The 12,305-nt window shown below is 39.7% G+C and overlaps 1 protein-coding gene across 1 annotated transcript in view; it reads right to left on the reverse strand.

Annotated features, from left to right (window-relative positions):
• The window catches only part of TTN (titin), a 242,029-nt gene that overhangs the window by 15,703 nt on the left and 214,021 nt on the right, over positions 1–12,305 (reverse strand). The window contains exons 252-270 of the mRNA XM_074911579.1: positions 11,756–12,052; positions 11,066–11,653; positions 10,663–10,965; positions 10,216–10,512; positions 9,508–9,795; positions 9,119–9,418; positions 8,713–9,015; positions 8,238–8,543; positions 6,362–8,128; positions 5,970–6,266; positions 5,131–5,418; positions 4,740–5,039; positions 2,595–4,661; positions 2,187–2,489; positions 1,802–2,107; positions 1,418–1,708; positions 998–1,297; positions 591–896; positions 64–369 (exon numbers count right to left, since the gene is read on the reverse strand). Of these exons, the coding sequence (XP_074767680.1) occupies positions 64–369; positions 591–896; positions 998–1,297; positions 1,418–1,708; positions 1,802–2,107; positions 2,187–2,489; positions 2,595–4,661; positions 4,740–5,039; positions 5,131–5,418; positions 5,970–6,266; positions 6,362–8,128; positions 8,238–8,543; positions 8,713–9,015; positions 9,119–9,418; positions 9,508–9,795; positions 10,216–10,512; positions 10,663–10,965; positions 11,066–11,653; positions 11,756–12,052 (9,213 nt within the window). The remainder of the gene's footprint in view (positions 1–63; positions 370–590; positions 897–997; positions 1,298–1,417; positions 1,709–1,801; positions 2,108–2,186; positions 2,490–2,594; positions 4,662–4,739; positions 5,040–5,130; positions 5,419–5,969; positions 6,267–6,361; positions 8,129–8,237; positions 8,544–8,712; positions 9,016–9,118; positions 9,419–9,507; positions 9,796–10,215; positions 10,513–10,662; positions 10,966–11,065; positions 11,654–11,755; positions 12,053–12,305) is intronic.

Consider the following 12,305-nt stretch of genomic DNA (forward strand, 5'->3'; position numbering starts at 1 on the left):
TTTTAGTAGTTCTAAATGAAAATATAATTATTCCTTAAAATATCCATTAAGTTTTCAAATTACCTATTCTTTCCACAGGTTCTATTTCTGCTGATGATTCACTAAATTCACTCATACCATTCACATTTGTAGCAGCAACTCTGAATTGGTATTTCTGGGCTGTTTTAAGACCAGTCACAGTGAACTCAGCATTCCTTAGAGTGGCAGTTGTATGTGGTCGATACCACTGTTCAGTACCTTCTTCTTTCATTTCAAGAACATAGCCTAAGATGTCAGCACCACCGTCGTATGTGGGCTTTGACCATGCTAAACTTATGCTGTGCTTAGTAGTATCCACAACTCTCGGAGCGGAAGGCGGTGCAGGAGTATCTTTGAAAAAGAAGAAAATGCATTTTACATCCACAAAGGAAACATTTTACAGTTAAAATCAATTTCTAAACAGCTAATTCCAGGAAATAAATTTAAAATGAACTGTAAGAGCTTTTAAATTTATTCTAATACTATCTAGTTCAGTGGATTTGGGTATCTTAACTGAAGTGGCAACATGGGTTTATGCACCATTATTATAAGTAAATATTATGGTAACTTACATGACGGTTCTTTACATAACATGTACTGTGAAGCTTCGCTAGGCTCACTGTTCCCAGCAGCATTCACTGCAGTGACACGGAACTGGTACTGGCTGCCTTCCATGAGACCAGTGACTTTCAGTCTGGTGTCATAAACAGTGTAATCTCTGTTCACTCGTGTCCAGCGCAGACTTTTCCTTTCACGTTTGTCCACAAGGTAGTCCTTAATCTCACTGCCACCATCTGATTCTGGTTTCGTCCACTGAATAATAATATGTTCCTTGCCGACACTCACTTCTTCAGGAGCACCAGGCTGTGTTGGTATAGCTGTTTTTATTGAAAGGTGAAAAAAAAATTATTATTTAACATATTGTTTATGAGAAATATTCCAAACATTCTGATGCAGAATGGAAGGTAGTAATACTCACTGAAAGCATTCCTGGCAATCACAGGTTCTGATTCAAGTGGAACACCTGGTCCATATTTGTTGACAGCTCTCACACGGAAGATGTACTCATTATTTTTAATAAGTTTTGTTACCACGTATGATAAAGTCTGGCATTCAGCCTCAACAATAACCCAGTGAAGTCTGCTGGTTTCACGTCTTTCTACGATGTAGTGAGTGATTTGTGCACCTCCATCTTCCTCAGGAATGTTCCATGCCAGAGTACATTTCTCTTCTGTTACTCTGCTAACTGTGATTTTGCCTGCACATGGACCTGGTGAATCTGGGTAGAGATGAAAATAAGTATTGTTATTAGCAGCTAAGGAAAAGGGTCTCACTCTTATTTAAAAGAATGTGGGGTTTTTAGTATACTACGTATGAATATTAATCATGGAATACATACCAAGCACTTTGACAAGAACAGAAAGTTGTTTCATTCCACTGGCATTTTTAACTGTTAAAGTATATTTTCCACTATCACTTCTGTCACAGAACTTGATAACTGCAATGGCTCGTTTGCTGGTGTATTGCAGAGATATTTTCTCACATAGATCCAGTTCTCTGTCACCTTTGGACCAGAAGACTTTTGGTTCTGGTTTCCCACCAATGGCTGCATCAAGGACAAGATCTGATCCAGCCCTAATGGTCACAACTTCTCCCTGTAGTCTGGCATCAAGTTCAGCCTTTGGTGGTGCTGTCATAAGGAAAAACAAATTAAAAACAAATTACATGACAGTCCTAAAAATAGAACATTATGTTTTTATTGTTCCAAGTGAGTATGTCTTACAGTATTCATCTTTGCAAATGATAGCACCAGTTGATTCAGATCCTTTGCTAACCACACCAGCAGCATTCTTTGCTAGTACACGGAATTCGTATGCTTCATCTTCACTAAGAGCTGTCACAGTAAAAAAGTTTTCTGAGACAATGGTATAATTGCATTTCAGCCAGCGTCCATCACCAGATGCAGTATATGGTTTGCGCTCTATAATATATCCGATAATTTTGCTTCCTCCATCATAAAGGGGTGCTGACCATCTCAGGGACACTGTAGATCTGGTGACATCTGTTACTTCCGGTCTTCCTGGTGGATCTGGAGGAATAAAACAGAAAAATGAGAAATGCTATCCTATTTCTCTTAAATAAAACATAACTCTAAAAGTAATACTTACCAACTGGATTTTGAGCCACTACAGGTCTGGAAGCTTCACTAGCTTTACTAACACCTGCAGCATTTAGAGCATAGGTTCTGAACTGATATTCTAGGCCTTCCACCAATCCTGTGATTTTGTAGTTGCATTCACAGCATGGCACTTTGTTCTCCTTCACCCAAAGGATGGTGTTGCGCTCCTTCTTTTCAACCCAATATCCAATGACTTTGCTGCCACCATCATGATAAGGTTCTTCCCAGCGAATGGCCATGGCAGTTGCAGAAACAGAATAGACTTCTGGCCTTGAAGGTGGGCTTGGTGGGACTAAACACAAAAAGGATGGGAGGAAAATGTTAGTTATTACAAATACCTCAGTCAGAGAAAAAAAAAAACAAACAAAAAACAAATTTTGAAAAGTGTTTCACTTACCAAATGGATGCTCAGCAACTATTGGTTTTGATTCAAGGGGTTTGCTGACACCAAATCTGTTTTCTGAGCTTACTCGGAAACTGTACTCCTGGTATTTTGTGAGATGAGTGACTTTGATCTGTGTACGTTTCACACTGGAATTTACCAGCTGCCATGCCGTTGTGCCAGATTCACGTTTCTCTACAATATAGTTCGTAATGTCGCTGCCACCATCATCTTCAGGTTCTTTCCAGGTCAACACACAGGATTCAGCAGAGACAGATGATATTTCAATTGGGCCAGTGACAGGACCTGGCCTTCCTATGACTACCACTGTGACAGTAAATGTTTTCACACCAGCAGTGTTTTCAAGCGTGAGGTAGTATTTACCAGAGTCACCTCTCATACTGTCCTTTACAGTCAGTGTGGTTCTGTCTTTTGTTGTTTTGATGGTCACTCTCTCAGTTTCCTTCAGCCTCATCTCCTCAAGTTTCCATGTCACTTTTGGAGCTGGGCGCCCACTGATAGGTATATCAATAGTAAAGGTGCTTCCAGCCTTGCATGTTATAAGCTGTCTGCTTATTTCACTGAGATCTGCTGTTGGTTCAATCTGTGGCTCCTTAATAATAACAGAAGAGAAAGCTTCTCTCGGCTGACTGTAGCCAGCATCATTCTTTGCCTTGACCCGGAACTCATATTCAGTGTTCTCCACAAGGCCTTCAACAGTGAAAGTAAGTTGTTTGGTTTGTCCAGCTTCAATCCAGGAGTCAGATCCTTTTTGTTTCATTTCAAGAAGGTATCCAGTAACACGGCTACCACCATCATGGTCAGGTTTAAGCCAAGCTAAAACTACGGAAGATTTGGTTGTATCAACAATATCTAGTCTCTTAGGTGGAGCAGGTTCTTCCGTGGCTACAACTGGTTCTGTTAATTCACAGGGTTCACCTACACCATATTCATTTTCTGCTGACACTCGGTAGTAATATGGCACACCTTCTGCCAGATCAGTGACCTTAAAGATTTGTCGAGTGCATTTTGAACTCACCACTTGCCAGCTACGACGGCTTGCTTCCCTTTTTTCCACAATGTAGTGATGGATACGTGAACCTCCATCCAGGACAGGGGCATCCCACATTAAAGTAATAGATCCTCGAGTCACATCTTTAAATGTAATAGGACCTGGTGGACCAGGCGTGTCCAAAACCTTGACCGTAAATGTAATAGACTTACTTCCACTGTTGTTTTCCACAGTAAAGACATACTTGCCAGCATCATTTCTATTGCATTCCTCCACAGTCAATGTGCTGAATGAATCAGTTGTTTGAATGTCAGCACGCAAGCTAAGATTAGCATCTGCTTTGGACCACACAGCAGTAGGAACAGGTCTTCCAGAGAAGGCAATAAATAGACGAATGCTTGCCCCTGCTCTTACAATATGAGTCTGCTTGAAATTTGCGTCGATATCAATTTCGGGTGCAGAAAGCCTGTCCACAGTTTGGACTGAAGCAGGAACTTCACAACTTTCTCCTTTGCCAGCACCATTGACAGCACTAACTCTGAATTTATAGTGTTCTCCTGCCTCCAAATCAACAACGGTATATTTAGTAGCAAGAACAGTCTCTGCATTGACTTTCTGCCATGCTTCAAGATCAGCTTTGCACATCTCAATGATGTACCCAATTATTTCCATGCCTCCATCAAAAACTGGCTTGGTCCACTCTAGGCTTACACTACTCTTCGATGTATCTGTCACCTTTACAACATTAGGAGCACTTGGTGGGCTGACTGGTTCTCTGCATTTAATCAGCTTTGAAACATCACTTGGAGGTCCAACTCCTGCAGCGTTTTCAGCCATGACATGGAATTCATACTCATTGCCTTCAACAAGGCCAGTTACTCTGTATCTGTTCTCAGTAATGGGCCTCTTACTGGATACTTTAACCCAGCGCATGCTCTTCTTTTCTCTCCTTTCTAGAATATACTCATTTATCTCACTTCCACCATCTGATTTTGGTCTTGCCCATGTGAGCGTGATACTGTCTCCTGTTACATTGGTAGGCTCTGGAGTTCCTGGTGCATCAGGGAGAGCTGAAAAAAGAAAAACATCATTAGAAAGACAAGATGGTAACCCCACAGTTATTTCTACAGAATGAGGTGGAAACTTACTGTAAGGTATTTGTGCGGTTACTGGATCAGACTCCAATGGTCTGCCAACTCCAAATTTGTTCACTGCAGAGACACGGAACTGGTACTCGTTGCCCTTAATTAACTTAAGTGCTGTGTAGCTGCAAGCTTCACATTTATCTTCAACTAATGCCCAGGCAATCCTGCTGGTTTCACGTTTTTCAATTATGTAGTGGGAAATAGAAGCACAACCATCATTAGCTGGAGGGTCCCACCATAATGTGACTTTTTCTCCAGTAATGTTTGTGAATCGTATCGGTCCGCCAACTTTTCCTGGTGTGTCTGCAATTTTAAAGGTTCAGAATTATAATTTTCTGGCACTTAGAACAAAATGCTATTTCAAAAGAGCATTCTGAAAGTGTTGGTGCAGTACCTTGTACTCTGAAGGTAATGTCTTCTCGTTTAGTGCCGGATGCATTTTTGGCTTCTACTGTGTACACTCCACGATGATCCCGGGTAGCATCTCTAATGAAGATTGTACTATATCCAATAGCTGTAGTTATTTCCATATTCATTATTTTCTCAATCTCCTTACCATCCTTAAACCATGTCACTTTAGGTACTGGACGTCCTTTGATTAGAGCTTTAAGTCTAATGCTCTCTCCAGCTTTAACAGTAAGGCCTTCAAAGTGCTCAGGGCCAAATTCAATTGTTGGAGCAACTGAAAGAAAATTATAATTCAATTCCCATATAGATAAGTATTTTTCCTGATACTATTTTTAATGTACTAATTATAAAAGACTGTCAGATATAGAATTATTTCACTTAGAAAATGGGATTATCTGAAAAGAAGTTATTATATGAACTAGAAACTAATTTTTCTTGTAAGCACACAGTGCATCATACTAACAATAGGTAAAAGACACAATTAATATATGCTGCTACAGTATGCCAAGCTACCTGAGGCCTATTTTCGTTTCTAAATTATTCAGTGCATCAGAATACTACAGTTTATGATTTCCAACTTTGCTGCTGCTGCTTATCCAGAATAAATGTCATGCCTTTTAGCAACTGATTATGTATGGCTGCCAGATTTGGGTCTTTAATTTAGACCATCCCACCTTGGAGTACAAACAGAAATGTTCTGAGTTGACGGGAAGGACCTCAGTCACATGTTCTTTCCCCTTTGGCCTCCCATTTCCCATCAGTACAGCCAGAAGCTCTAGCTGGATTCAGTAAACAAATACAAACAAATTAAGAAATAGTTCTTACTGTTTTCATCTCTGGTCATTATATAGCCTGAAGACTGTGAAGGTGGGCTGATTGTACCAACAGCATTTCTTGCAAGCACTCTGAATTCATATCGGTCACCTGAACTCAGTCCTGTAACTGTATATTGGCATTCACTAACATCAGTGAAGTTACATCTGAGCCAACGGTCTTCGCTTCCTTGCCGTTTCTCAATGCTGTAACCCACAATCTTGCTGCCTCCATCACGCAGTGGGGGGGTCCATTTAAGGGTGACTGTTTCCCTGGTGACATCAATGTAATCAGGAGTACCAGGTGGGTCTGAAAGGAAAACATTTAAAATTTATATTTATTACTGCTCACCATAGTCTACAAGATGAACATTTTCTTGGATGCGTGATCGGTCATTCACTCACCCACTGGCGAGACTGCCAAAGTAAATTTGCTTGGCTCGCTAGCTCGGCTTAGACCTGCAGTGTTTTCAGCATATACTTGGAACTGGTAATCCAGGCCCTCAAGCAGTCCAGTAATTCTGTATTCTCTGTTAGATATTAAGGCAACATTAACCTTCTGCCACAAAATACTGTTTCTTTCCTTCTTTTCAACATGGTATCCAATAATCTCTGAACCACCATCATAAACAGGAGCATCCCAAGATATGGTCATTCCATCAGCAGTTATGTTGTATACAACAGGCTTGCCTGGGGCACCTGGTGGTCTAAACTGATGCTTTGCCACAACATCTGCTGAGACAAGAGGTGGGCTCACTCCGTATCTGTTTTCTGCACGAACTCTAAACTGATATTCAGTATCTTTAACAAGGTTTGGTACTTTGAATGTTGTTCTTGCAGCACTTGAACACACCAACTTCCAGTTTATTTGTGAAGTTTCTCTTTTCTCAATACTGTAGCCAGTAATTTCTCCTCCCCCATCATCTTCGGGAGCTTCCCATGACAGAACTACACTATCTGCTTTGATTTCATCTAGTCTTAAAGGTCCTTTTGGCTTAGATGGAGGGCCAAGAGTGATGACAACAATTGTGAATGTTTTTCTGCAGACTACGTTATCAAGAATTAGGGTATATTTGCCACCATGTTCCTTTTTCACATTCTTGATGCTTAAGCTTATCTTGTTTTCCGTTTTCTTGAAACGAAGATGTTCAGTTTCTTTAAGAGGGAGGTTGTCCTTAAGCCAGCTCATGGATGGCTTAGGTTTACCTTTATAGGGCAGTTCTATGTGCAGGTTATGTCCGATTCTTACTGCAATCTGACCTCCAGGAATATCAGAAAGGTCAGCTTCAGGTGTTATTATATGCTCTTTCACTGTAATGGGTCCAACAGTAACACCGTCACTCATGCCTTTTTCATTTTTAGCAAAGACTCTGAATTCCATGACAGAAAGCTCTTTAAGTTTTTCAACTTCAAATTCACAGCTCTTGCTTGTGCCTGCATATGCCCATTCTTTTTCTTCCTGCAGTTTCTTTTCAATAACATAGTCTGATATAATGCTACCACCATCATAGTCAGGTTTGCTCCACTGCAATTTAACAGAAGTCTTTGTAGAATCTTTCATGGCTAGGTCTTTTACAGGTCCAGGTATGTCTGCAGCTTTCACTGGTTCAGATGTTTCACAAGGTTCACCCAGTCCAATTTCATTTTCAGCAAGAACACGGAAGAAGAATGCAGTCTTCTCTGACAGGTTAGTTAGCTTAAAGCTGGTATGAGAACACTTTGTTGTTACAGTTGACCAGGCCCTCTTTGTAGCATCTCTTTTTTCAACTACATAATTTGTTATTTCAGAACCACCATTAATAAGAGGTGGCTCCCATACCAGTGTAACTGTGCCACGAGAAACATGCTTAAGCTGCAGCTTCTGGCAGGCAGATGGTGTGTCAAGTACTTTTACATTCACAAATGATGATTTTGCTTCTCCAACTCCGTTTTCAATTGTAAGAACATATTTTCCTGTATCGTTTCGGGTAACTTGAGGAATAGTAAGTAGTGTAGATGATTCAGTGTTCTGGATGATATATCTTTCATCAGTCCCAAGATTCTTGTCACCCTTTCTCCATGTGACTGTTGGAGGAGGTCTTCCTTTGAATGGAATCATTATTTGCACATCTTCACCTGCTTTAGCCACAATAGAGGTCCGGAGAGCAACATCCAGATCAATCTCTGGTGCCACTGTGGAAATAAGTAAATATTAATAATGCATACTTGGAATGTAAAATAAGAAATGTTTTTAAAAAACACAAAACACAGAAAAATGATAAATCACTGAAAAGTACAGTACCAAGAATATCTTTAGCTTGAACAGGTTCTGTCATTTCAATAGGCTCTCCTTGTCCAGCACAATTTATAGCAGACACTCGGAAATAATAATTAACACTTGGCTGAAGGCGGGATACAACATACTCAGTTGTTCTCACTTCTCCCTTATGACTGACTACAGTCCATTCTTGCTCTTCACCTTCCCTCTTCTCCACCACATAGCTGGTAATTGGACTTCCTCCATCATAAGCAGGTTTAATCCAGCCAAGGGTGACAGATGTCTTGGTTGTATCCACAACCTTTAGCTTTGTTGGTGAGCCTGGCTTATCTGTAAGTGACAGTTTATGGGGGAAAAAAAAGATAATCAGAAGCCAGATTTACAATTAATCATAAAGAAGAATAAAGTTCGCCCTCAGTTACAGTGATGCTATCCCATCCTAATTGCTCAGTGTTCACTGATTTCTAACCAATTAGAAATACTGCACATTGTATCTTACCAACAGGATCTGCAGCTTTGTAGAAGTCAGAGGCTTCAGAAAATGGACCTTGTCCAGCTGCATTGACAGCACAAACTCGGAAATGATATTCGCTGTTTTCAGTCAGACCAGTTACTTTCTGTCTGGTGTCCCGAATGGTTTCTTTAGTAACTTTGAACCAACTCAGACTCTTCTTGTCACGTTTCTCAAGAAAATATCCTGATATTTCACTGCCTCCATCAACAGTGGGCCTATTCCAGACAACAGTCATAGAATTCTTGGTTATCATCGTGGCTTCTGGTACACTAGGTGGTCCAGGTGTAACTGAGTCAAAAAAAAAAAAAAAAAAAAAGTCAGTAGATCAGTACTACTTACAAATAATACACAAGATAATTCAGCTGCATACATTATTTTATATGTTTCTTACCAAATGAATTTTTGGCTATAACAGGCTCAGACTCTAGTGAATCACCAACTCCAAACTTGTTCACACCACGGACACGGAACACATATTCATTTCCTTTGATGACTTTTGTTGTAGTTATGATACATCCCTCCAGTTTTTCAGAAATTAAAGACCATACAACCCGACTTGTCTCCCGCTTTTCAACAACATAGTGTGTTACAGGTGCACCACCATCATCTGCTGGCGGGTCCCACATTATTGTAATCTTTTCAGCAGTGACTGTCTTAAACTGTATAGGTCCACTTGGGGGTCCTGGCTTGTCTGTGGAAGGCAGAAGGAAGATAATGTTAAGTATTTATTACTGAATTATTGTTTAATATTGTATAATACAGTCATAGCTCAAGACATACCAAGTATCTGTACTCTAACATGGGCTGATGCTGAACCCATTGCATTCTTCAATTTTAATTCATAGCTGCCACTGTTGAGTCGAGTTGCATCCTTGATAAGTATAGAAGCAAATTCTGTTGTGTTTTCAATAGACATTAATGCACTGGTTTGCACCTCATTGCCATTTTTGAACCATTCAATTGTGGGTATTGGCTTGCCTGAGATGCCTAGTTTTAGTTTAACTGATGTTCCTGCTTTATATTTCACCACTTCTGTATATTCTGGTGGCACATCAATTTCAGGTGCACCTTAAGAAAAAATAAGTTAAAAACATGCTTATTTTAGACTTGTATTTAATGAAAATAATAATACTTTATTTAAGCTAATAGTTACAGACATTTCATAAATACAGATCAAAGTAAAGATAGCATGTATAACTTAAATCATAGAACTAGAATGAGTTAGAATTAATCCTACCAAGAAAAGGCAACGACATGTATAAATATAACCATTTTGGCCATAGGGCAAGGGCAGACTTCTGTTGCTCAAAAATTAGATACTGCAAGACTTTAGAAGTGCGTATACTGCCAAAGATATTCATTACAGTCATGCCCAAATAGCTCACAGTTGTTTCCATATTTAAAAGCCTATGATTCTACAAAACAGCATTGCCTTTAAGCTTCCTAGTACCACAAAGTGGTCCTGTTATATCATTGCAAAACACTTACCATATGTATCAACACATGTGATAGGACCCACAACATCTGAGGGATTACTAATGGAACCAACGGCATTTTTAGCAAAGACCCGGAATTCATACCGGGAATTCTGTGTCAGACCAGATACTGTGAACTGAGTCTCAATAACATTGGTAAAGCTAGCTTTTGTCCATCTGCCATCTGGAAGATCACGTTTTTCTACGATGTATCCAGTGATTTTGCTACCACCATCAAATGCTGGCTTCTGCCATGACAGAGTGATGGCAGTCTTGGAAATATCTGACACACGAACGTTTCGTGGTGGTTCTGCAATAGGAAACATAAGAGTATTGCTAATGAATAACAGTTGTTTTGGATATTGGCTTACGGTACATGACAAAATATCACAGATAAAAAAAAAAAAATAAAAGCACTACTTAAATGGTTGGGCTTCTTTATTTTCTAAGGAATACATACCACAAGCATCAATTGCAAGGACTGGATCAGAAGGATGACTTGCTTTTCCAATGCCAGCTGCATTTTCTGCATAAACTCTAAATTCATAGATAAGGCCAGCACTGATGGTGTTGACTTTGAAGTGAGTTGTGCGAATGAGGGTCTTGTTAGCCTTCTGCCATAATATGCTATTCCTGTCTTTCATTTCCAGATGGTAACCAGTGACTGCACTGCCACCATTAGTGACTGGTTCATGCCATCCAACAGTAATACTCTCTCGGGTGACATTCATGACCCATGGTGTGGAAGGAGGGCCAGGGGTAGCTGATGATGTCAAAAGAAGAGATTAATTGTTAACAAAATTGTATTTTCAACATCAGAGCACTAAAACATTGAGCTATAGCATGAGAAGCATGTTACTCACTGTAAGGAAGCTTGACAACCACACATTGCGAGTCTATGTGATCGCTGATGCCAAAGCGGTTCTCAGCTTTGATGCGGAATTGGTATTCTTCTCCTGTTGTGAGCTTCATAACTTTGATAACAGTTCTAGCAACAGTTGCAGACACTTCAGACCAAGCAGCAGTACTTGTTTCCCTTTTCAGTACAATATAGTTGGTAACTTGACTTCCACCATCATAAACTGGTGGTTGCCATCTGAGTGTTACACTCTCTTCAGTGATATCACTAAGGACAACAGGACCAACAGGAGGACCTGGTCTGTCCAGCACAACAATATTAACAAATGATTTTGTGGTGCCACTTGAGTTGGCAGCAGTAATATCATATCTGCCAGCATCAGCAGCCACACTTTCTTTAAGGTTAATGATGAGACTTTCTGCAGTGGTTTCTGTGTGAAATCTCATAGTAGGTTTCAGTGGAACACCATCTCTAGATAACGTCACCTTTGGCACTGGTTTTCCAGAAACAGGAATTTCAACTTTCAGATTTGATCCTGCTCGAATATATACAGTGTTATGAGGGAAGCCCTTCATGTCAATCTCAGGAGATTCTGGAAAGGAAAACAATTTAAACGATTAAAAAACGTTCTTGCTTTTTAAATATTAATCTCATTAAATGTGTATCAACTTCTGTCTCATGTCAGAAGGCATACCTAAGTGTTCTTTGACTGTAACAGGGAGAAGTAGTTCCTTAGGATCACTTAAACCAGCCTGGTTTTCTGCAAACACCCTGAAGAAATAGTCAACATTCTCCTTAAGACCATGGACAACATGGTGAGTTGTCTTTACAACTGCACACTTAACCCATTTTTGCTGTCCTTTCTCAAGAGCTTCAATGAGGTAGCTCACAATTCTGCTTCCACCATCATGTTCTGGTTTTAGCCATGAAAGAGAAACACTGTCCTTTGTGACATTTGTTACTCCAAGTTTTTCTGGTGGGCTGGGTTTTTCTAAGGAAAAAAGTACAGCAGGTTAAACTATATAGCAAATATTTACTTTTTATATCAGCAGTTACACAAGAATGCTATGTGGATTGAGAAAATGTGTTTTTAAATTAATTTATATATTAGAAATGTTTTAAGTAAAATGCAAGCAAAATTTAAAATTCAAGCTATTAGCTCTTTTTCATTTGTAGAACCACAGACATACCTACCACAAAATAATCTTCTTTACCGTAAACAGATTTAACACTTTTAATGTTAT

This window comes from Athene noctua, chromosome 7 (genome assembly GCF_965140245.1).
Source record: "Athene noctua chromosome 7, bAthNoc1.hap1.1, whole genome shotgun sequence".
Classification (NCBI taxonomy): Eukaryota; Metazoa; Chordata; class Aves; order Strigiformes; family Strigidae; genus Athene; species Athene noctua.